This window comes from Pempheris klunzingeri, chromosome 18 (assembly GCF_042242105.1).
Source record: "Pempheris klunzingeri isolate RE-2024b chromosome 18, fPemKlu1.hap1, whole genome shotgun sequence".
NCBI lineage: Eukaryota > Metazoa > Chordata > Actinopteri > Acropomatiformes > Pempheridae > Pempheris > Pempheris klunzingeri.
The window spans coordinates 3,622,821-3,648,633 of NC_092029.1; the positions used below are offsets into that span (position 1 = coordinate 3,622,821).

Here is a 25,813-nt window from a genome sequence, read left to right on the forward strand (position 1 = left end):
GCTTCAATTGTTCTTGCAAACTTTATGCAAACTTACACGTGTGATTACAACTTTAACAGCACATCACGTGTATCTGTTACTCACATTAAGTGAAAGTCAACATGTCTTTTTGTGAGAGACGTGTTGGTTTGTCTTTGTTTGGTTCCACTTCACTCGTACAGAATAAAGAAGATATCTTAAAATGACAACTGGTGCTGCCATTTTGTTTGTAGTCCTGGGGTCGGCCACAGGAGGGCAGCAAACTACACAATGTGCGGAAGTGACGCACGCTGCAGTCCTTGTGATGCCTTCCAGGGCTGTAGGAAATACGCGTTTTTACTTTGTGCGGTGTCGATTTAAGAGCTAACGGAGCCAAAGAACAAAGTAAGTGCACAATTTTCACTCTTTACAAGAAAGAAAAGTAGATTCACTCACAGTAAACGAATAAACACAAGTGAGGAACATTTTTTTATGGTGTTTATTTTTTTTTCTTGCAGCTATTTGTACAAATATGTTGCTAAATTCGCAGCAGATGTACTATTTTAGCTCTTGCTTGTCATTAAATGCGTTTTAACCATTGAGCTTGCAGTGTAGCAACATGTTGCCATCATAATAGAGAGGGAAATTAATTTTACATAGTTTGGGTAAAACTTTATTTGGAGCAATTAGTTATAAAAAGTCATAGATATTGAAAATTCTCCACAATAAAGTCTGCACATGGGTTCAACACAAAGTACTCTTGGTTTCTAAAATTGCTGGAGAGCTTCTCGAAACCTCCGCCTGTCGTTATAATTTACAAGTACTTGACTGTTTTTACTATTTGACAAAAATGCAAAATTCGGAGCCGAAGCGGGGCCGTGAAGGCAGCAGCAGCGCACTCGGAGGAGCCGGGCTCATTCACAGGCATGTTGCACATTTAACTTACATTTACTGCGACGTAGCGACTGTTTGTAGACATTAAAGTTGGTGGTTGTGTGTCTGAGTATGTGGCAGCTCAGTTGTCTCTCAGTTTTATCCTCAAACAGTTCCCTAAATGCGTGAAACCCCTCAGAATAGCGACGTGAGAAGTTGTTTTGAACAGCGCCGTAAGATTTACTTGGAGTGTTAGCTGATTAGCCAGAAGGAGACCGAACTGCATTCAGAAACTTGAGAGTTTAAACTTTCCATGGTTGTTTCTAACTGTATGGATCAGCCAGTATCTAATTTATAATTTTTCCTGAACTCTTTAAAGCCACTCTTCAATTCGGCGTTGACAGAACTCCGACAATGACACAACTTAAAAAAAAATGTAACCTTGTACAATAATTACTAAGCCATTTCGTCCAATGGGATGTGTTAGCTAGCCATTTAAAAATGTTTTTAAAACGCTCTCATCGTGTCAAAAACCGTGTGATCTATAAAAAAAAAAAGGTCTTTATTAACTCGTGTTTTACAGGCTTAGCTGACGGATCTCCGTACAGGAAATGTTGATTTTAATAAAGTAGCAACATCCAACAGCCTGAAAGAAACAGACTAACCCTTAATTAACCCTGTTAAATAAAGCCGGACTCTAATTGACAATATAACGTAACCTATTAGCAGGGTGGCTTGATTTGAGTCACGTTGCCTGCCGGTGGGCGGGGCAGGTGAGAGATAAAATCTAGTTTTTTAGGAAAGGGTTTTGTAAGTCTTGTGTTTTCTCTCCAGGAGGGAGGATGGCCGGCCTGTGGAGATCCTACCAGGCCTTGATGAACAAATACCCCTGGACAGTGCAGATAGTGACTGCTGGTAAGAATAATTCAACACACACTTGTACCCAACAGCTCCTCTGAAGATGCAACTGATTTTCAAAAAAGTTTAGCAACAAGGATGTGCAGAAATGTTCTGGTTTTTTGCACATAAACTCAATTTTTGGTGGCCATAAAGTGAGCGTAAACAAAGATAAACACAGTGGGCTTAAACTTTTTCAACCTTTGGTCCCATTTCCTGACCTTTGCTCCAGTTTGGAGGGCGCCTCAGTGTCAGAATCAACAAAGAGGAACGGTCTCTGACTGGAGTGATCAGGATCTCTCTCTGGTCGACGCACTGAGCACCGTGCAACAAACACTATCAATATGAACGTAAAGTGGATGAAAGTGTGAAAATACAAAACCCTTGCTGAAAATGTGAGCTTTCTCATGAAGCAAATGTGAAACCTGGATGTTTAGACTCTTAGTCATCCTGTAAATTGCTTATTTTGACAGTTTCTGTCAATCCTACACATTAATTTTAAGGTTTTACATTTTTAGAGTACAATAACAAATACCCAATGGATTTATCAATACTGGAAATAGTTGTTGCAGCACTAATAAGCTCTAACTTATTAGAAAGTGATGAGAGGGAAGCCTTCAGTTTGGGCAGTTTCCCAAACAGCCTGAAGTTGGTGACACGTAGGGCAGCATTTTCAGGTGCAGAAAGCATGTTGGAGCTGTTGTTTCTCTACAGATATGACTGCATCTGAACATGCTGTTACTGCAAAACATACTTCCTCCTGTTGTCTAAATATCTGAGTTACTACTTCATGTTCAGTTCATGTTTTATGTGCTGAGAAATGCACTTTACTGTTTGGTGCTTCTGCCTGCAGTGCAGCTAGTTCACCACTAGATGGAGGCAGCGCTCACCAGTTTGATGCAGCTCAGGTGTGACAGAAGGTCCCTCACCTGCTGCCAGCAGTGACTGAATGGAACCACATTTACTTCAGCACACCTGTACTTCACTTCACTGTACTACTCTACAGTGGAGTTCTACTTCACTGCATCTCAGAGGGAAATATTGTGGTTTTTACTTCACTGCATCACTTTTCACCCAGTAGGAACCAAAGTATCTAAACCAGCTCCACACTGACAAACTGCAAGATTAAAATATTAAAATGAATATTTAGAATAATAGTCTGTAACAATACAATGTTGTGAGAGGAGCCATTCTGCATGATGAGTACTTTTTGATACTTATATACTCTTCAAACCTGTTAACACTGGACTAAATTTAATCAGACAAAAACTAATAATAAAAAAAAACTGATATAGGTGATATTTAAAAAGTGAGAAATGAAGCAGAACGAGAATATTGAAAACTGACAGTCATGTTTCACAGCAGATCATTTTATATAAAAGTCTGAAGGATCAGAGTCGGAGATCCTTTACATTTATAGAAAAAATTAAACTTTTTAGTCACGGAAAGTCATTGAACAGTCCGGGGACTTTACGTTTGAGTCTTAATGAAGCTATGATGTAAATACAGACTTCTCTCGTAGCTGCAGTGAAAACTTCACTGTTCCACAGGAATAACGTCACCTGTGTCCTGAGTCTGTCTCCCGTTCGCCCTCCAGGCTCCTTAGTGGGTGTTGGTGATGTCATCTCCCAGCAGCTGATCGAGAGGAGGGGATTGGCTCATCACAACGTGCGGCGGACGGCCAAGATGATGAGTGTCGGTTTCTTCTTTGTGGTGAGTGGCGTCCTCTTGACTCTTTGTTGTGATCGTTCGACTTTATTATCATACGTGAGACGCTCTTCTCCAATTATACTGCAAACCTTTGTCTTTAAAGCAACATGTTGACGGCACACTGACTTGTGATTAAAAAGAAAGTATTCCCTTCAGAATATTTTGGCTTTTGTTACAACAGTGCGGTAACGTCACCCTGCGTTGCTCAGATATGAACAGAAGTGTGCTGTAATTACCTTAAGTAGCTTTAATTTGAATTAACCTATTATGAGTAAATATGAAATAGTTCCTGGCTGCTCACAGCTGCAGTACCACATGATATACATGATTATATAAAGCTGAACAAAGAGTAATAGTTAAATCTGATTTAGATTCTAACATTGTGCTGAAAGCTGAATTGAAAGGATACAACAGACACAGTAAACTGGTAATTAGTTGTGTTTTTTAATATAAAATATGTGTTTTCGTCTATTTGGTCATTTGCAAAATGAACATATTCATGAAAAGTTACATTCAACAGCATTTAAAAAAAAAAAAAAAGGTATTTGCAGATCTGTGAGTGTTTAGAAAGAGTGTGTGTGCCTGACGTACTCTGTTTTCGTGCCTTTGTGTGCTTGTGAATACACTTGTTTCACCAATCAGGTCAAGTTTATTTATGTTGCCGTAATCGTCTTACATTCATTCATTCACACACGGGAGTCTTGTCACATGAAGACGTTTGTTCATTCACCCAGAAACTGTTTCATGACTCATTCATCATGTCTCATTTTCCCCCACATTAATAATATATATTAAGTTTAGATTAAATGAATCTACAGTCAGAAAAAATCATATTTCTAAAAGAAGAAGCCTCATTAATCATTGTTGTGTGTGTTTTACAACAAAGGGTCCAGTAATCGGCAGCTGGTACAAAGTTTTGGACAGGATGGTGGTTGGAGGAACTAAAAGTGCTGCCATGAAGAAAATGCTGTTCGACCAGGTGAGAGAAACACCTGAAGCACCTTCTTCTTCTATTACCTAAACACAGAAACAAAGTGGAAACAGTAATGCAGCCAAACTGTGTGTCCGAGTTCTGGTTTCTTCTGTTGAGGCTCTGCTCGTTAGTTGTGGGTAACACAGCGGATGAGTCCACACTGTTTCCTCGTATCAGCCTCACAGGCGGCTGTTTGTCGTGCTGACGGGAGGAAACGCTGTCAGACTTGGTCAAAAGTTTGGAACCAAGCGGACTGTAGGGATTTTTATTGGCACACATAATGTAAATAAGATAATACAAAGAGTAAAGGGCTGCACATAACTTCTTTTGTTTTCAGTTTTATCTGATAAATACTTTCTTGATTAACTGTTTTCTCTATAAAAAATGGACATTGCAACTTACAATTGTCTAAAGAGACATTTTCATATTAGTTATTAGTTATTAACAGTCCAAACCCCAGAGAAAACCCTCACTGCAGAAGCCGGAGCCAGTGAATAAGCTTAGTTTGGCATTAATGCTTGATAAATGTTTTGGGCTGTCCCAGATGATAGTGGTGAGATAATGTGGTGTACTGTGGGATAACTACCAATCGCTTTAGTGACGGGCTGAGGGACGGGCTCAACAAAAACAAATCCCACATTGTGTTTGAATGCACGATGACTAAAGGGTTAAACCCATATTATGCTTCTCAACATGAATATGTCCCCCGGTGCTGAGAAAAGATCCATCCTCTCTCCTTTCCTCCTGCTCCATCTTCCATTAAAGATGGATGAAAACATGTTTGATAGATTTTGCTTCCTTCACTAAGGGATCTGTTGATCATGTGACCTCCTGCAGGGCAACCGTCCCCGTCAACAAACACCTCGCTGTCCGCCATCGTTTCATCCTCACTAATGCCGACTTCCTGTGACATGAAGATGTCTGCAGCGTTCAGTCAGAGGCTGAAAACAGCTGCAGCCGTCTGCTATGAGAAAACTAATGTGTTTTTTGAACATTAAACCATTTAAACGCATTTTAGTAAAAGCTCTGAATATAAGTCTGAACCAGAGAATGAGCAGAATTACTAGTAGACAAGAAAAGTCACTCATATATGAGGTCACTTTTGTGTCTTTTAGAAAAGATTTGAGAGCAAAACTTTCAAAACTGCAGTCAAAATGTAGGTTTGGATGAAAGACATGGACTCAGCTCTGTTTGCCAGCTGATCTGAGTGACGTCTTGGCACCTTCCACTGTTGGGAGAGGAGGGAGAGGAGGGAGGGAGGGAGGATTCAGCTCAACAACAAGCAAAACGTTTGGATTCAAAACTGTTCATGTTCATTTTTAGTCACAAATTTATTTTTGCTTGCAATTAAATGTTTTTTTTTTTATTGAAGAGTCTCAAACCTGTTCTGCCTGAGAGCATAACAAGACACAAAAGGAACAAAACCAGAGAGCACATAGTGAAAATGCAACATAAAGCTGTAATAGAACAAATATTTAGTGAATATTAAGATCAAATAACATAAATGAGGAAATGGACGCAAAAAAAAAAAACAGAAATTACTAATATTTGCTCTCCAAACAATCAGGTGAAACTAATATGATGAAATGCTAAACTGCAGCTTAGTCCCGTCAGCAGCTGTAACCTCCTCCTCCTCCTCCTCCTCCTCACGCTGCCCTCTGCCGTTGGACTCAGTCAGACCTCAGAGGAACAAGCGCAGGTTAAACTGAAACCACCACAGAACAAGACTTCAGAGCTTTCAATACCGTCCCCTACTGAAATATTTACCGCAGCAAAGGGGTCCGCTCCCTCGCTTGAATAGTTATGTGGTGCCACGCTGTACGCTGCCTCCCTCCGTGTGCGTAATAACCGGAGTGACTTGAAAGATTTAAGGTGATGCAGCTGCAGCGTGCCGTCTGCGTCAGACCTGAATAACAGATGGAAGTCAGAGGCTGTTTTATGTAAGTTTGTCTTCACCGTAAACAACCGAGCGGAGATCAGAGTCTTTCTTTAGCCTCGACTACAGTCTTGATATACTGAGGGTCACAAAAAGGGTTCGGCTCTTTTTCTTTAACCCAAAACACATTTTGTTTGTTGCATTTGGTTTGTCGAGATTACAAAAATACATATTTTTCTCTTACCTGTGGAGTTATTTATCCATATAGACAGTTTTCATCTGGGGACGTGACTGCAGTGACCAATAAGAATCACATTAATGGTATTTAAAGAGCCGGTTATGGAGATATCTGCTGAAGAAACCGTGGTGCTCAAAGTGCCAAAAAAATACACGTGTCCTTTAGTTCCATTATATTCAAGATGGCGGCTGTGTCTCAGAGGTAAAGTGGGTCGTCCATCAGCCGGTTGGTTCGATCCCCGGCTCCTCTAAGTCAGCAGTGTCCTTGGGTAAGACACTGAACCCCAACTGTGCCTAAGATGTGATGTAAAAGCGGTTTGATTAGTCAGAATGACTAGAAAGGCCAATAATCTCCTACCAAACAGTCTGGATGGATAAAAAGTCCTCCAGGTAAAAGGAAAAGTGTGGTTTTTTGATTTTGAGGTGAACTGTCCCTTCAAATACCGTTAATCTGACTTTAATGAGTCACTCTAATCTCTCTAATCCCCCAGTTGAACTTCACTGATCTTTCTTTTCTCTGTGTGTCTTCGTAGTTGTGTTTCGCTCCGTGTTTCCTGGCAGCGTTTCTCGGGATCTCCGGCGCTCTGAACGGACTGACGGTGAAGGAGAACGTCGCCAAGCTCGAGAGGGTGAGTTCGTTCCCTTTTAGCAGGCAGCTGGCAACTGGAGGTACTTCACTAAAGTATTTCCAGTGTGTACACAACTTCACACTCCTACTGCAACGCAGAGGCAAATAATGGACTTTTATTTAGATTTTTATTTTAAATCCCCTTCCTGTCCAGAGAAAACCAAGTGTTTGTCATTTGTGATGAGCTGTAGGATGAAATATTCCTTTATTGGTTGACTGAATTCTCCTCATTCTTAAGATAAACAAACCAAAAAAACCCTTTAATCTAATAAACCCTTTAAAACCCCTCTTGGATCAGCTGGAAAATGAATCATCACAAAGCTGTTTTTCTAATGAAAGGCTGACTTTTTACGAGGGATGTGTTGTGATTTTTAAATATCTGAACAGTTGTTAGATTATTAAAAAAGATCTAATAGTTTATATGACTATCGTCTTGTTTTTAAGAAGGATATTTTCCTTTTTGTTTTTACCTGCGCCTCATCTGGAGCAGTAAAGATGTGAAGATGTGGGCACAAACCGTCTCTGATTTCATCCAGTGGATCTTCGGTCATGAGCTAAAAGCAGCCTTAGGTACCAGCCGGGTTAGCTTAGCTCCAGCGATCAAATAATCTTTCACAGCGAATATTGAATAGTATTTGTACATCCCTACTTCTCACAGCTACGCGGCTCTTACCGGACAGCAATGCTCCAGACTTGTTATAATCTTATAGACCATGGTGCATGGCTGGAAAGTAAACTACCCTACAGGATGTGAAGGAGTTAAAATGAGCTGAACCTCAAACATCTACAGCCGTAAAATCCAAACACATCAGATATATCTGGAAAATATGAGTTCTTAGATTTTGGAGTAAATGTAGCTGCTGATAATTACATAGTTTAACTTCAGTAAAAGTCCAAAGAACGGCTACAAACGTCCTGCATTCAAAATCTTAGTGAAGTGAAGAACAGTTCTTCAACCACTGTAAATCTGCTGATGTGATGTTTTTTAGTTGGGGGTCGAATTATCTCCGTTTAAGGTAAAAGTTCAGCGTCTCACCTGATCTGTCCTCGGCTCATTTTTCATTTATGAATGTTGCGTTAAAGGGAGGAGGAGGAGGAGGAGGAGGAGGAGGAGGAGGCTCTACAGCCTGGTAGCTCTGGGTTTGGGCGTTAAATGTCGCTGAAAAACAAACCACTGTAAATTAACATGAAATATTTTAAACTACAATGAAGAACAATAACATAGAAGAAGAAGTTTAATCTTAATTCCAGATCCAAAAGTCATAATTTTGCACAGAAGACCGTCGTTTCCTTTCAAATCTCCTCTTTGTGGCGGCTGCAGTTTTGACATCAACGTGACCTTTGGCATTAAAAATTAAGCTGGCACTGCACTCTTCTTTGTTCTAATTTGACTTGATCTGGTTTTCTATATTTATACTTGGGACTTCACACACACACACACACACACTGACCGGCCACTGAACAGAACTTGTTTGCACGAGCAGAGTCCAGATAAATGAGAGCACACAGACGGGAGGTTTGGTTTTCATCGTAGGTACAGTATCTGACCTCCAGCACTCACCTCCCATTATTATTAGAAACTATTTCCTGTGATGGAGGAGGAGACGGGAGAGGGGAGGGAGGGAGGGAGGGAGGGAGGGAGGGACTGTGGAAATAGCTGCAGTGACTCATACCTTCATATATATGAGCGTGTATTTGTATGCCAGGTCAGAGCTAACTGTCATCTTGTGCCAGCTGCTCAAACGTTCGTCACCGCCTTGCTTTCCCAACTGGTCACCATCAATTATTTACAAAAGGAGGCGCGTGGACCTGAAAGGCCAACCTGGTAAATGTCAGAAAGGACAGAAAATAAATGACAAATGTGCTCATTACAACAACGCCCAGCACTCAGGAAATGTGAGATGAAAATTAATGGAGCCCCTCACCAAACGGCCGCTCTGATTTTTTTTGACGCCAGACACAGATGCAATCAAGGGTTCGCTTGTCTTGTTTACCTGTGAGCTGTGAGCTGTAGCATGTAGCAGAACAATGGTGTGTCACACAGAAAGTGTGTTGGAGCCGAACCAAAGTGACACAGTAACACAAACGAGGAGCAGCCACTCCTGTGTTCTGTGAGGTAAAATGACTGTTTTTGTCAATGGAGTCTGGTGTGTGTGCAGAGAGCGATATAACGGCTCTTTGTGGTTAAACCAAAAGGATCTTCCAGGTCTCTCTCTGTAGGGATCCTCTCCATGACGCTGTCACACACTTAGAATAACACTCTGGGCCTGTCAGTGGCTTTAGTCATTGCAGCCTGTTTCGTTGTTGAGCTGTTTGGACTGGTAGCTGGGTACATTTGATGATATTTATTATCAAGTTGTGATGGGAATTCAGTTAATTAGGACGTTTTGTGGATGGGTAATTGTGATCTTCACACAACCCAGTGATTAATTAGTTTACTAGAAGACAAAAAGTAATTGAAACTGTGTGAAAACGTTCTGTGCCACACGTGTTGTCTTACTTCCTGTTCTCATATACTGACTGTGAAAATAAAACTATGTTAGAAACCCCTGGAAAAGGTCCCACCGTCTCCAGAGTGTGTGGGCGGGAACATTTGGACCCGTCTCTGACGCAGTGATCAGCGGTTCTAATTTCACCTCCGCTGGTAAAGTAGCTTGTTCGGCCGTAATTAGAAAACAGTTTCTGCCTGAAAAGAAATCATGCAGAAAAAAAAAAGAAGATTGTAACTGTGGTTTTTATTTGTCGAGACATGTTGTGGTGACCTTTAAGGCATTTTGTGTGTGTGTGTGCTGTTTATATACACACACGCACTCTTCATATTTACTGTGGAGTCGAACTGTCTGAGTCTCCCACCCTTTGTTTCATCAATTTTTAGAAGATGATTTTTACTTTAAGGACATCACACAATAATATCAGCATATATTTAGGGCCCGAGCACCAAGCGGTGCGAGGACCCTATTGAAACTGCGTGGGGGAAAAATGTGCAAGGGAGGAAACGGGCCAGTACCCAAGAACCAAGAGGTGTACGGACCTCATAGGCCTCGAGCAGGTAGGCCTCGAAAAAATACGTGAAATGAAAAAAACCAGGGGGCCGAAAACATAGTTGAAATGCAAGGAATTCTTCTTCTTCTTTTTTAGGCAAATGAATTGCATTTTTGGGGGCCTAAACATGCACGAAAAGTCATGAAAGTTTGCAGAAAATAAAAACTTTTTTATTGCATTGCCCTGAAAATGCAGGTTTTACTGAAAACGGTCCATGTCACAGCCATAAAGTGCAGACCGGTGGACATAAGAGAGTCTCCTGAACACGTAGATGTAATCTGAGGTCTCTATCTGGTGAAATGAGCTCAAGAGAAGTGTTTCTCTCTCCCTCCTCTGTCATTTTAACATGGCAGTCAATGAGGCGTTCGGTCGGTGCTCCCGTCGCTCCGAGGCTCGTGGGACGTGCTGCGTGCGTTTCTGTGTGTTGTGAGTCACATGACTGCGTGTCCAAAGACTTAAGCTACATTTTGAGTGATAAACTGTGACTGTGGGTGAAACGGTTCGGCCAAACCGGCGAGTTAAAGACAAAAGTTTCATGTGATTTTTCCGCTCCTCCACACTCTAGCGATGACGTCACCCACTCTAGCGCGGCCACATACACACTCATGTAAAATGAGAAAAAGTTTAAAAATTTAATTTAAGATTTAGTTTAAAAGACGACTGTGATGAAGTGGTGAATGGCACAAAGGAGGTAGAGGTATGTGCTGAAAGAGGGAGAGATGACGAACGTTTTAAAGCTTCAATGGAGTTTCTAGCTGAAAGCATGAAGGAGCTGTGAGGGCTAGAAGTCGGGTGAAGAAATGGGAATGTTGAAAATTTTTCACATTCATTTCTATGAGGAAATAAATAAATCGGACATTTTTAAAGTTTCGGTTATGAAAAGTCATAGCAGAGCCACATCCAGAGCTCTCAGAAACTCCTAAAGGACTCCTGCAACCATTGACATATACTCAAGATATCTTGAGATATCTTGTCTTGAGATATTTCTATGCGATGAACAATACTGGAAAAACTATTTTTCAAACAAAAACAAGTTTGTAAGTAATCAGAATGTTGGGTGAGAATTAGAACCAGAATGAGGGTGTCTTTGATGACCTCAGAGGCTTCCGGAATGTTGAAACGATATAAATAGAGACGGATCCCAAACCGAGCCGAGGGAGATAGACAGAGAGAGATAGACGAGAGAGATAGACAGAGAGAGATACACGTTCAGAACACATCCAAGACACACCACCGTTCGAAGAACACTTCAACAACCATTGAAAACCCGTTACAACTGCGATCGGTTCCATTAAGATCAATGAAAGCCAACAGCAGTCCAGTCGAGGCAATGCTGCCTGCGGGTCTCACCTGGGGAGAGATCATGGAGTTGGAGGATGAAAAACAGGAGTTACTAGCTACACTACCTGTTGATGGCAGCAGCGCTGTCGAAAATATGGATTGGGAGTCCAATGAGGTCTCTCCTGCTCCGATGGATGCAAGAGAGCCTCATGAAAACACCCAGAGGGAGCAGCCACCTCAAAACAACGGGGATGGCCTGCAACCTCAAACCAATGAGGATGGCCAGCCACCTCAAAACCACCAGGGTGGCGGCCAACCTCAAAACCACCGGGGTGGCCAGTCATCTCAATACTACTGGGATTCCCGGTCATCTCAAAACCACCGGGGTGGCCAGCCACCTCAAAACCGCCGGGGTGGCCAGCCACCTCAAAACCGCCGGGGTGGCCAGCCACCTCAAAACCGCCGGGGTGGCCAGCCACCTCAAAACCGCCGGGGTGGCCAGCCACCTCAAAACCGCCAGGGTGGCCAGCCACCTCAAAACCGCCAGGGTGGCCAGCCACCTCAAAGCCGCCAGGGTGGCCAGCCACCTCAAAGCCGCCAGGGTGGCCAGCAACCTCAGAACCACCAGGGTGGCCAGCCATCTCAGAACCACCAGGGTGGCCAGCCATCTCAGAACCACCAGGGTGGCCAGCCATCTCAGAACCACCAGGGTGGCCAGCCATCTCAGAACCACCAGGGTGGCCAGTCATCTCAGAACCACCAGGATGGCCAGCCATCGCAATACCACCAGGGTGGCCAGTCATCTCCATACTACTGGGGGAAGAATCCACCTCTGCACCAGCGTCTGCAGAAAGCCCTAACCGACCTTCACCATGAAAGAGGTTTGAGACGTAAGGAGCAGCAAACTTCTTACAATGAGAAGTACATGCGTGAAGAAGCAGAGTGGAAACTGAAGCAGCAGCAGAGCTTGAAGTTCGATCTAGACAAGGAGGTGGAGAGGCTCAAACAGGAAATCAACAGTCTCTCCTCCACAGCCCTCGCAGCCGAGCCCCTGGACGGGTCGAACAAAAACAAAGACGACCTGATCAAAGATCTCACAGATCAAGTCCAGGCTGAAAGGCAGAGAGCTGACCTCCTGAAAAAAGAACTGGAGGAACTCAGGCTTGAGTTTAATGAGAGAGTCACCAAAGTCCTGAGCCTGGAAGAAAGGCTGAAAGGCGAAAGAGACTCTCTGTTGGTCTTCAAACTAAAGACGCACGAACTGCAGAAACAAGTTGATACCTACAAAAACCAAATGATGCTCCAGGTGTGTGAGCAGATTGGAAAAACCCCCATTTCAAAGGTAAACAACTTGATCACAACTGACCTCCATGCACCACAGAACACTTCTGTCGCAGAGGAGGTTGCCCCTCCGGAGGAGTCCCAGGTCGCTCCACTGGAGGAGGCCCAAGTCACCGAGGAGGTCGCCCCAAAGGAGGAGGCCCAAGTTACCGAGGAGGTCGCCCCACTGGAGGACGCCCAAGTCACCGAAGAGGTCGCCCCACTTGAGGAGGCCCAAGTCACCGAGGAGGTCGCCCCACTGGAGGAGGCCCAAGTCACCGAAGAGGTCGCCCCACTGGAGGAGACCCAAGTCACCGAAGAGGTCGCCCCACTGGAGGAGACCCAAGTCACCGAAGAGGTCGCCCCACTGGAGGAGACCCAAGTCACCGAAGAGGTCGCCCCACTTGAGGAGGCCCAAGTCACCGAAGAGGTCGCCCCAAAGGAGGAGGCCCAAGTCACAGAAGAGGTCGCCCCAAAGGAGGAGGCCCAAGTCACAGAAGAGGTCGCCCCACTGGAGGTGACCCAAGTCACAGAAGAGGTCGCCCCAAAGGAGGAGGCCCAAGTCACAGAAGAGGTCGCCCCAAAGGAGGAGGCCCAAGTCACAGAAGAGGTCACCCCACTGGAAGAGGCCCAAGTCACAAAAGAGGTCGCCCCAAAGGAGGAGGCCCAAGTCACAGAAGAGGTCGCCCCAAAGGAGGAGGCCCAAGTCACAGAAGAGGTCGCCCCACTGGAGGTGACCCAAGTCAACAAGGAGGTCGCCCCAGAGGAGGAGGCCCAAGTCACCGAAGAGGTCGCCCCACTTGAGGAGGCCCAAGTCACCGAGGAGGTCGCCCCACTGGAGGAGACCCAAGTCACAGAAGAGGTCGCCCCAAAGGAGGAGGCCCAAGTCACCGAGGAGGTCGCCCCACTGGAGGAGGCCCAAGTCACCGAAGAGGTCGCCCCACTGGAGGAGGCCCAAGTCACCGAAGAGGTCGCCCCACTGGAGGAGACCCAAGTCACCGAAGAGGTCGCCCCACTTGAGGAGGCCCAAGTCACCGAAGAGGTCGCCCCACTTGAGGAGGCCCAAGTCACCGAAGAGGTCGCCCCAAAGGAGGAGGCCCAAGTCACAGAAGAGGTCGCCCCACTGGGGGTGACCCAAGTCAACAAGGAGGTCGCCCCAGAGGAGGAGGCCCAAGTCACCGAAGAGGTCGCCCCAAAGGAGGAGGCCCAAGTCAACAAGGAGGTTTTCCCACTTGAAGAGGCCCAGGTCCCTGACGAGGTCGCCCCACGGGGGGAGGGCCAAGTCACTGACGAGGTCGCCCCACTGGGGGAGGGCCAAGTCACTGATGAGGTCGCCCCACTGGGGGAGGCCCAAGTCACCGGCCAGCCGTCTTTGTGGAGGCGCTTCAAGAAAGCTCTAACACCGAAACACCGCCGCCAGTACAAGAGCAAGAAACAGAAAAATGAGGCGGCGTGAAACAAGACATGGAGGTTCAGTTTCATGTCCTGGCAGACGGGAGCGATCCGTCGGTCAGGATCTGATCTGTTCCTCTGTGTTTAAACTGGTTTTCTCCGGGTGCTCCGGTTTATCCAACATACAAAAAACAAACACGAGGTTCAGTTTCATGTCCTGACAGACGGGAGCGATCCGTCTGTCAGGATCTGATCTGTTCCTCCGTGTTTAAACTGGTTTTCTCCGGGTGCTCCGGTTTATCCAACATACAAAAAACAAACACGAGGTTCAGTTTCATGTCCTGACAGACGGGAGCGATCCGTCTGTCAGGATCTGATCTGTTCCTCTGTGTTTAAACTGGTTTTCTCCGGGTGCTCCGGTTTATCCAACATACAAAAAACAAACAAACAAAAAATATGAAATAATTTGAAATAAAAACTTAAATTAGAAATTAAATATTGATTTCCTGTGTAGTTGTTCCTCTGTAGAGCATCGTTCAGAACTCTTCAGACTGGTGTCTTACTGTTCATATCATACTGGGATACAATCAAGGACTGTTTACTGAGTATCAGCTGATCTGATTTGATTTAATGTTGCACATAAAAATAATATTATAATATGTATCATATAATAAAATGACATGTCATTTTAATTTAATTGTCTAATTGTAGCATGAAGAAACAGTTCAACATTTTCAGAAATGTGCTATTTAGCTTTCTCTCCAAGAGTGAGATGAGGTCACTCCAGCACGTAACTCACCCTGAAACCACTGTGTTATTTTTACATTTCTGTTTGTGTTCACACTCAACCCAGACACAACGTGTTTTCTTCTATGAGTTTTAGAGGTGTTCACAGGTGTGTTTTTGAACTCTGGACAGATCCAGACTGGCTGTTTCCCCCTGCTTCCACTCTTTATGCTAAGCTAGGCTAACCACGTCCTGCCTCCAGCTCCAGCTCTTCTTTTAAATTGAGGAGTCACGGACAAAGTGTGTTTTCATATAATTAGATATTATCACTGGTGCATTTACAGGCCAAAAAAAAATCTAAACACAAAGGGAGCAGCACTCAGACACATTTGTTTTTAAAGGAAACCTTCAAATAAATATTGTAGTGACAAAATGGGTTATTTCAACCAGAATTATAATGTAATATTTCCTACTGCAGCGTTACAAATCAGCTTGTGTTGCGTTCAGGTGTGTGATCTGGATGTACGACACATGCGGCCCATCTTCTGCTCTTAGTATGCGACGGTGTGAAGCGATGAGGTGTCACGTCGTCACATGGGTCAGAGTCTCCCTGCAGGAACCTCCAGCTGGTTTCCTCATGACAGGACCAACTAATCCTGCAGTCACACTGAAGCTTTCCTCGTTTCACTGCAGCTCAGTCAGACATTAAAGTGGAACTTTGATTATGATTATGATTATTATGAGTAGGGCGGCTTCTAGCTATTATTTTTTCACCTGCTCCTGATTAATCGTTTGATCTGTAAAACAATAGACAGTGAAAAATGGTCCAATGTCAAAAATATTCAATTTATTATAATTCAGAATAATTCTTTTTATTTTAAATCTTTTTTTATTTTAATTTTTTAAAAATGTTTCAGAACCACAGAAGAGACATTTCAGGTGTAGTAATAGAAATAATGAAATAAACTCTATAACACTCATTTAAAACAAGAGACATGAGCAGCAAAATGTACCAATAAATAAAAACTGCAAGATTAATGAAAAACAAGGTCATATGGATAATTTTGAACTGTTCTTAGATCTATTTAACAATAAAATAAATAAAAACAGTGGCAGTAAAAAGGTAAAATTAATGACAAACTGACTAAAACTGTCAATAGAAGTTTCTTGTCTGACTTGTGGTGAGAGTCTCCTCCAGCCTTTTAGTGCAGAATAACAGAAAGCTACTTTTTGTAGTTCATTTTTATTAAATCAAACAAGCCGGCGTTACTGGTCGACCTCAGAGAACTTAAAGACAAGTAAAAGAATTGTTAAGTCAGACGCTTGACAACACCTCCTCAACCACCAGGTCAACTCCAGCTACAGTTTTGTTCCAGCAGAAAGAACTTGTTTTATTCTTCTTTCTTTAAAAGTAAATGTAACTTTGGAATGAAGATTCAGTGTTAAAGGAAAACAAAGATTTGTCCTGTCCTACTACAAAGTGACTAGACTGTGCTGTACCTACAGGGAGGTTATAAGGATGTCCATCTTTACCAATAACTCAACAAACACTTGGCCGGCTGCTGATATTTTTGGCTATGAAACGTCCGTCCTGCATTGTTTTGGAATGAAACTCTCCACCAACTGGAGTTTCAACACATCAGCATCTCTCACTTCATCCCCCACCGGCAGTTTCAACTGTTCGGTGATGGAAAATGTTGGAGCGCTGGACCTGCTGCCTCAGAGGGGGCCAGACGTTTTAATGTTGTTGTTGTTTTTCTTACAAATGTGTACAGCCACAAGAAACTTAACTCTCAGCAACGTCTGACCAAATATGTTTGAGACGGTTTGTGCCTGTATCATCTTCCGATGCTCTAGATATCAAACTTATGTCTAACATTTCAACCGGCCGTTGAAATATGCTTTTAAAAGTTCATTATTAGAGATTATTTGGCTGACTGAGCAGGTCTCAGTGACTCAGGATACGGCCTCTTAACCTCTGGTTAAGTTCTTTAGCCTCAGGATTTTTAGTGAAAACAGCTGTGATTAAAAGTGACTTGGCACCTTTTTCAATGCCAATATAAACTTTCTTTAATCTTTGTTCACAGGACTACACAGATGCTCTGATCTCAAATTACTACGTAAGTGTTTCCTCTATGGTTTGTTTTTTTTAGTTACGTTCTTGTCGAATCTGTTTTGTTAAAATGAACCAGCTGATAGAAAATATTCAGGAGATTCGCTCTCATGATGCACAATATGGGGTCATGTCGAAATGTATTTCCGTTTGTGTTTCAGCTCTGGCCTCCCGTCCAGATTGCCAATTTCTACTTCATTCCACTGCACCACAGGTAAGAGTTAACATACAAAACACAACAGCATTGATCACATATGAGCTTTGTGTAAAGTGCAAAGAATGAGGATGCTAATTGGGCGTCTTCCTAGTGTGAAGAAGTTTTAAAGGTCTTATATTGCCTCCAAATTGACTTAAAAGTTCACAGTCTTTTCTTGAACCATTTTTCAATTGCAGAAATCTCTAAATGTCACAAGAACTGGCATTATAAATGTCCTTAAAAGCCTTGAATTTCACTTGATTTAACCACCAAACATCCTTGTGAACTGAATCCACATTAACAGCGTATAATCTCCTCCTCCTCTTCCTCGTAGGCTGGCCGTCGTCCAGGTCGTTGCCGTCGGCTGGAACTCCTACCTGACCTGGAAGGCCAACAAGATGTGAACGATGATCACAAGTCTGGCTTGTGTTGATGATGATGATGATGATGATAACGATGATGGTTTTACACTCTTGTGCAGTGTGTGTGTGAGTGAGTGCGACATGGGATGTTCTGGTCTAACTTACTTGAGGCTACTTAGTCTTCTGATATTTCCAATGTGTAAAACTGTGACTGAGTCACTTATAAAGGTCGGGAGAAAGTGCTTGTCTTCTCTGAATGACAAATTCACACTTGAAAGTCAGACTTGCATTTGCAGAAATGTCTGTGAAAGTTTGTTATTTATGGAAATGGGATTTGGCAGTGGGGCCACACATACGCACACACTCTTACATGAACACCCACTGGTTTCAAAGGACACTTTATTAATCCGTTGAATCTATTGTCGAGCACTTGAAATAATTGTGTTGAAGGATCATTTGTGACATTTCAATAGTCCCATGTTTTGTGTTATGTTGAAAGATTTCTACATGTTCCAGAATTTATAATATTTTATTTACATAATAATTCACATATTTAGTTTATCATATTTACTCAAACACCATTTCCCAAAATTCCTTTTTAAGGAGCATCAGGAAAGAGCTGTGAGTGATAAGAAAGTCACAGTCTTATCTAAGTTATAGCGAGTCTTAGTAGACCAGAATGCATTGCATCCTGCGACTTTTGAGGCTTCTGTGAGCGACGTTACTGTTGTTTAAAAGAAATCCTAGCTTTGGAGAAACAACATGCTGTGGTAGAAGAATTACTGATGAGTAGTATCAGGAGACGGCACCCCTAAAGCTCACCAATTAAGACTTTACATCTGGTTTTTAATCCGTGCCCTGCAGTGTGACGACATCTCTATGATTCTCACATCTGTACGGTTCATATGGAGCTAATCTCAGCAGCCAGTTAGCTTAGCTTAGCACGAGGACAGCAAACAGGGAAGCAGCTAGCCCGGTTCTGCCCAAAGGTTGACGAGCTGACATTGACGAGTGAGTTTACAGGGATTAAGGCGTATTATGTTTATTGACCAGGTGCAGAAGAAATCAATAGTCACTGTAAAACACCAGCATGGCATTTTTACACCTTCTTTTTCCAAACAAACCACTTTACCCAGGCTGATTGGTGTATTATGTTACCTTTGGGCAGAGCTTGGCTTGCTGTTTTAGTGCTAAGCTAAGCTAAGCTAAGCTAACTGGCTGCTGGGCCTGGCTTCATATTTACCAACGACACTTGAAGAGTGATGCCAATCTTATCCGCTCACTCCCAACAGGAAATCAAGTGTCGAACCATTAATCATTGGTTGAATTATTCATGATTGAATCACTTTTGTCACACTGTATTTTATAGTAGGAAATAAAAATACACCACTAAACAACAAAAAGTCCCCACAAATCCTTTGCTGCGTCGACAATCGCTGTTAAAATGTGAATCTTTTCCCTCATTAAGTAGAGCAGAAGAATCTTTAAGCTCAAAATGTGAACATTTGTAATAGCAAAGGCCGCCTCTGGCATGGAAGTGAATAAAGTTTTACATGAGGTGATGTCAATGGTGTGTTTGACCTCGCTCACTTCAGTGGCCAACTTAGCTTTGGCTGGGTGGTGTTTGTTTGGAGGGAGATGTGGCGGCTGCTGAGCTGGGCTGTCAACCAATCTGACTGCACACATTTTTCCCACACAAACACACTTGGGCTATATCAGGGAAAAACAAGCAGAAAGCGTCTGACGGATCCATTGAAAATCCGCCAAATAGCCTCTTCCCCGAGGGATATGAGCCTCTCCCCAGAAAGCTGGAATCTATTCTTGATTCAGCACCAACGCTTGCAGTCATTTTACATTTAAACTGAGGTAATTAAACGGAGGTACAGTACACAGTCATGTTAGCACTCTCACCTGTACATGAGGCAGGATAGAGATGTTTTTTTTAGATGTTCAGCATCATTACAGGCTGAAACTGGATGTTTTTATGTGTTTAAATAGCTTTTTGAGCACCAGCAATAACATTTATGTTGTAATAATTGTATGATGTGCGACAGTTTTTCAGCTTGTACATCCAAATATGCACAAGTGTGAAAGTTAGAATCTTAATTCCAGTCTTGTCGGGACAGAAAGCTCAATGAAACACAAGGTTTTCACTGGACACTACATGCATTTGTGGTTTGTATAGAAATAATTCTTTATAATATACAATGAAAGAATAATTTTCATTGGCTTCATTTGTTCTTAAATGTTAAAATGTACCTTAGGGGTAATATTTTTCTGTAGGTTTAGATGTTCATGACTAAATATGCAACAATTAAAGTTCAGAAGAACACATCCTCTGTTATTATTTCTAGTGATTTAACACTCACACTCAGCATTAGTTGGTGTGGTTTGATCATGTGAGTTAGCTGACAGTCGTAAAATAACCCAATGACCCCACAACTGTCACCACAAATGAGCCCCGACAGCTCCAAACTACTTAGAGGAACACCGAAGGGAACAAATACTGAAAACTTTTGTGAAAGAAGCAAAAAGCTTGTCAGTTTGGTAGAAAATGTTGCGACCATGTCAGAACCTGTTGTTCTTAATGAGAAGCTAAATGGAAAAAATGTGTCTTCAGGGCGTTTGAATAGAATTGTTAGTTTACATATTAGTGGGTTGGTGTGTTTGCTAAGTGCTTTAGGCTGATCTTAGGGGTAGCTCCAATCATACAGAGCAGAGAGAGGGTAACAAAGTAGACTAGTGTAGATGTATTAGTGGGCAAACACAGTCTGGTCTAAGTATGTACACTATGATGTCCATATGTAGACGTGCAGGCTTTAAACAGCAGGTTCAGCACCAGGGACAGCTCCAGGCTCAAGTCAAAACATTGGTCCTTCTGTTTGCAGCAAATCCTCAAGTGTTTCTAAAGTTATTTGGTTGGATGGTTGCTTGGTAACAAGATTTAACCTTGTAGTACAGGACAGCTGGTCAAAAATATTGTGTTACATTAACTCACTGAAAAAAATAAAAGCCTTATGCTGACTGTTGGGCTTCAGAAGTTTGATCACGGGTGCAAGAGGAGATTCATTTCAAATGTATGCGTATTAGTCCTTTAAAAGGTCATTTGAATGTAAGTAAGTTTGCAAACACAAATCAGACCAACAACTCTTGGAAGTTTCCCAAGGAGCCCCTCAGTGTGTGTCCTCCTCCTGTTGTACCTCTGGGAGGTCCCTCATCACACCCTCATAGGAAATAAACCTGGAGAAGAAAAAAAAAAAAAGAAGTGTACCCTTTATTTCCTGTCAGTCACAGCATCCCCAGCTGTCCCTCGGGACTATATTGCCGTGTCGTCTCGACAGTTGTCCAGTTTCCAAGCGGCTCTCTGTGCTTGCATTGACGTCAAAGGAGCAGGCTGGATGTATAAAACCCTCCGTCCTCTCCAGTCGCCGCTCACAGGGACTTTTCAGACTCTGCTCCGACCTGAGATCCCACCGGCCGACCTCCACCTTCAGCTGCAGCATCTGGAGAGAATAAAGTAAGCAGCTCCATTCACTCTTATTTTTCAGTGGGAAGTTTTGCAGATATTTGTGCAGAAATTGCAGGCAGATCGTCGTTTTGTGACCTTTAATTATATCTTGATGTTTTATTCTCTTGTATATTAAATAAATTCTGCTAAGACTTTATATTATGATATTATTTTTGGTATTTTTGAGCTTTTTGGTTCGAAAATTTGGTTCTTTTTTCTTACAGAAAAGTGACCTCAAATTGAAGTTGCCTCGTTTATTAACATGATATAGGATAACATGCAGTTTAAAAATGGGCAGGTCATCATCACCCAGGGACTGTTAAACTGTTAAATCAGTTATTCATTAGTGGTGGACTACAGTGGGTTATATCACCCTCAGTAGAAATAAAATTCACAATCATTCTTAGCAGTCTGACCTGAGATGGTACATTTGTGTGAAATGAGTAGTTTAATGTGAGTTTGAGTGGCTCATTGTTCACCACATTTCCCCCAATGATTCTGTGATGAGCTGATCTAAATAAATGCCTGTGGTTACAGGACATGAAGCCGGTCCCCCTGCTCCTGCTGCTCTCCTCGGTCCTCCTCTCATCGCACCTCCGCCCCGCCGCCGGCAGACCGCGCGTCGTGCCCGGCTGGCTGAATGGCAGCGGCCGCCTTCAGACGCAGCAACTGGACGAAGTGCTCCTCAGAGCGGCCGCCGCCGGGGACAGCACCGCCTCAGACCTGCTGGGCGACAACATCCTGAGGTTTCTCCAGAGGAGGAACCCGGACCCTCTGCGCCTGCTCCCCCCGGGAGAGGAGAGCGACGAGGAGGCGGTGAGGACGGCGGCGCAGCTGTTGAAACGGAGCGAAGAGCCGCCGCTGTCCATCGACCTGACCTTCCACCTGCTGAGGAATATGATCCAGATGGCCAAGATGGAGAGCCAGAGGGAGCAGGCTCAGCTCAACCGCAAAGTCCTCGATGAGGTCGGGAAGTAAAGTTCTCTCTCTATTTTTTTAAATGCCTCATTAAAACAGCCAAACCGCTGTATAAGTATTCAAGACCTCTGACATTAGTTGTTGTTTGTGCGCCTGCCTTCCTCTCCACACCATTTTACGCACAGATGGTGCCAATTTACGCACCGCGAGTAAAAATGTAAATTCTTAAGTGTTTATTTATTTAAAGACTTTGTTGGGAAATGTGGAAACGAACCTCTCACACCCCCCAAACAACCCCACCCCTTCACCCTCCACCTCCCCCCCTGGCTTCACCTCCCTCCCTCTGCTCCCCTTCCCCCCCCCCCCTCCACACACACACTCCTCTCCGCACTGGACATTTGGAAACTGTCACTGGATCTGATGCTCTCACAGATGGACACATTTGATCTGGATATGTCAAAGCCGGATTTGTCATTTGTCTTTCTGATCAAATGGTTTGATGCAGGTTGCTAAAATTAAATGAACCACAGTAGGTTGACTTAAGTTCTCACAAAATGTTCTCTCCTTTGACCTAATTAATTCTCAAGCACTTTCTTCCTTGTATGGAACATTTCAATGACCACTTGTTTATCCCCCGCAGCTAAATAAGTCTGATGCTTAAGGTGCATTCTGGGTGTTTGGCTTGTGATCACCAAACAACAACTGAGCAGGTGCTGCACACAAACTTTCTGTGATACTGGAACTTTCTTCACGTTCAATCTTAAAATCTTCAGATGTCACAACTTACTTGGTGTTTATGTTTATGGTTAAATGTAGAGATGTAAAAAAAAAAAAATACAAAGGTAAACTTTGACTTCCAGTTTGTGATCAAACACTTAAAGAAGAGAAATACTTACCATCTTCATTAAACTTACTTTAGACTGATCCTTCAATTAAGTTTGTATAAACAATGATAACCTACACTATTAAAGGGGCTGTGCTGCAAAAACCTCTCAGAAAACCCAGGAATGAGCCTTTAAAAGTGAAGTCAGGGGGCCTCTCGGTGGATATCCAACTCTCCTTTGTCTCTGTGCTGTTTTCACCCTGACTGATCAAACCTAATATGATGGGATTGATGGGATTTGCTTGTAAATGGATCCGCGGTGGAACAAAAACACCCTTTATGTTCACTCATATTCCATCTACGACAGTCAGCTCTCACCTTCCTCTTTTTCTGTCCTTTATTTTGAGCGGGAGCACTATCACCTGTACTGTATCAACTGTAGCATGCTAATCTACAAAAAAGAAGAAAAAAAAAAAGCTTTATTTTACCGTAGACATTCACGTCTGACACTGAACACATTGTCTTTGTTTTAGCAAAATAAGAAAAGAAAAGCTTTTTTGCCATTTATATTTTGTAATAAAAAAGTAAAATCGTTGCTTTTGGTTTTGTTATTCTGCTGATTAGAAATGTGAATAACTGATGATGAAATACAACATTTTATCACTGCCGCATGACAAAAGTGTCGTCCACTGTTTTTCCAGGTGTGATAAGATTCTTCCCAAAGAATGATGAAAATACTGGAAGCCAAAAATTTAGCATTAAGAGCTGTTTTTGTCCCGTTTGTGGCTGTTTCACAGGATTGTGTTAATGGTCATCAGTCAGCTGCTCATCTAACAACTTAACCTGCGAGTCAGAAAGGTTTGGACCTTCCAGCATAAGCTACAAGTTTTCTTTAACTGACTGAAGAGCAAAGAACGTCTCCATCCTGTTTGGCTTCAGAGAGTTTAAGTTCTGTCCTAAGGTTTGTTGATCTGATTGGCTGAAGCAAACCTGTATCAGTATTTTATTTTTAACGTGGCGCCGCTTTACGAACAGCTTCTATTTTTTTCAGAGCAAAACCTCAACACCAGATGTGACTGAGATGAAGTTAGGATATTCATGCTCCCCAGAGGATGATCCCTAATGATGAAGTCAAAGTAGCTCAAAACTAATAGCTTTATTTCCATTAAATGCATTTTGATTTTTAATGTTTTGTTGTTGTTGTTGTTGCTCCTTTAGCGCCGCCATCAGCTAAAATGTTAAAATGTAGATTGTCAGAGTTCTTTGAAATGTTCTGAACAGATTGAATCTTCTCCTCATCGATTAGATTAGATTAGATTAGATATTGTTTATTGATCTCTCAGTGGGGAAAGTTTGCTGTTACAGCAACTCAAGAGGACAGACAAAAGCACACAGGTAAAGAAATAGAAAATTAAATAACAATAATATAATATATACAGAGGAAAAACCTGTATACACAAAGAAACAATTATATACACAATAATTACAAAAAGCTCATAAGAACAAAAACAAACTCATCATAAGAATGGGCTGATGTTTCACCCTGCAGCCTCCTATAACAGTAATCAGTTAATGTGGTTTGTTAGCTGATAATTCATTCCTTTTTTTAGCTGTGATAGAGTTCATGATCACTCACAGCTGTCTGTCTGTCTGTCTGTCTGTCTGTCCATTAAGTTTGAAGGCTCAGACATGATGGAAGTTATTGTGTCTCGTCCAAGCTGTTAAAAAAAAAAAAAAAAAGGAGAAGAAACAAACACAGAAGTCAAAATGGCCTCTGGGTCCTTTTGTTTTGGTGACTCAGTCCAAACTGTGGGTGTGTTGGTGATTCTTCTGTCATATCACACTCTGTGTGTGTGTGTGTGTCATCTTACTTTAAATTCAGAAAGTAGAGCAGAGAGATTCTCAGTGCAACAAACGTTTTACTTCCAAAGATTTAATCTTGAACCTCAGTTTTCCAAAATCCCAGGATGCAAAAGATTTTCTTGCACCAAAGAGAACAGTTTTGTATCTCAGAAGAAAAACCACGATTGGCTTAATGATGTTTTCATAAGTAAGTAATTGAAAATTACATTTAAAATGAATAGAAGCTAATTTAATCTCACAGAACAGTTGATTTATTTGATAAAAGTCATCTATCATTTTGTCTGTTATGCAACTGAATAACTTTACAAGTAGCTTTCATCAAACACTTGCTATACACATACAAAATTATATTAAAGAGCACAAATCACCAAATTATATTCAGATGACGTGCTTGTGTATTTACACAATCATTAAACTAACATTAAGCTTTCAATTACACAATAAAACAACATTTCCCAGTAAGTGAAAAATGTTATTTAGTCAAAAGGAATAAAAACATAATTGGAAAAAAAAAAAACCTAGCATATATATATATATGTATTAAATAAATATAAATCCAAAACATTGGATAGGAAATAAAAGACTTAAACTACCATCACCTCCATCCTCCTGCCTTCATACCTCATGATCAAGTCTCTCCTCCCCATAAAAATCACATTAAATGTTTGTTCAAATGCTAAAAACTGCCCATGTTTGTGTTGGTTCGTCTACCAACACCCAACCTTGGTTTCTTATGATCCTTAACCTTGAAGGATCGGCCCGGCTTTGTTCTGTATTTTCTCAGTGCCAACAAATCTCACGAAAACAGCCAAGATTGAACGTCTGGACCAAATGTCACGTCAACCCATCGATTAATTGTTGAGGTTTTTCTGTTTGGAACGAAGTTTTGGACAGACCGGCTGCTTTCTGCTATCCCTAAAGTCAGAGCGGAATAACTAGAGCAGATGTTGGGGACTATTTTCAGCCATGGATTAATACACATTTGGTGCTCTAGTGTGTAATTACGTCAGCGTTGCTCATTGATGTATTTTTAAGAGTTTTTGGACAACAGCGGCGCTCTGTGACACACAGGAATGAGATATATCAGGAAACACAGACAATCCTCGCTAGAAGGATC

The 25,813-nt window shown here is 42.4% G+C and overlaps 2 protein-coding genes across 4 annotated transcripts; both read left to right on the plus strand.

Moving 5' to 3' along the window:
• The first annotated feature begins 340 nt into the window (after nt 1-340).
• On the plus strand, nt 341-19,842 carry mpv17 (mitochondrial inner membrane protein MPV17). Of its 3 annotated transcripts, none has more exons than XM_070849515.1 (9): nt 341-363; nt 1,666-1,746; nt 3,326-3,441; nt 4,325-4,417; nt 7,058-7,153; nt 17,001-17,033; nt 17,188-17,240; nt 17,557-18,560; nt 18,601-19,842. In XM_070849515.1, exons 2-8 carry the CDS (start codon nt 1,674-1,676, stop codon nt 17,624-17,626), a joined length of 534 nt encoding a protein of 177 aa, XP_070705616.1. In that variant the 5' UTR covers nt 341-363; nt 1,666-1,673; the 3' UTR covers nt 17,627-18,560; nt 18,601-19,842. The 3 variants fall into 3 exon arrangements, with proteins under 3 accessions (XP_070705616.1, XP_070705615.1, XP_070705617.1); XM_070849514.1 differs by lacking the exon at nt 341-363 and adding an exon at nt 855-882; XM_070849516.1 differs by lacking the exon at nt 341-363 and adding an exon at nt 855-882 and having other exon boundaries at nt 17,557-19,842.
• A 1,790-nt stretch (nt 19,843-21,632) lies between these two features.
• Nucleotides 21,633-22,070, plus strand: uts1 (urotensin 1). The gene has a single exon (XM_070849756.1). The coding sequence runs from the start codon at nt 21,633-21,635 to the stop codon at nt 22,068-22,070; it is 438 nt and encodes a 145-aa protein (XP_070705857.1).
• The last annotated feature ends 3,743 nt before the right edge of the window (nt 22,071-25,813 follow it).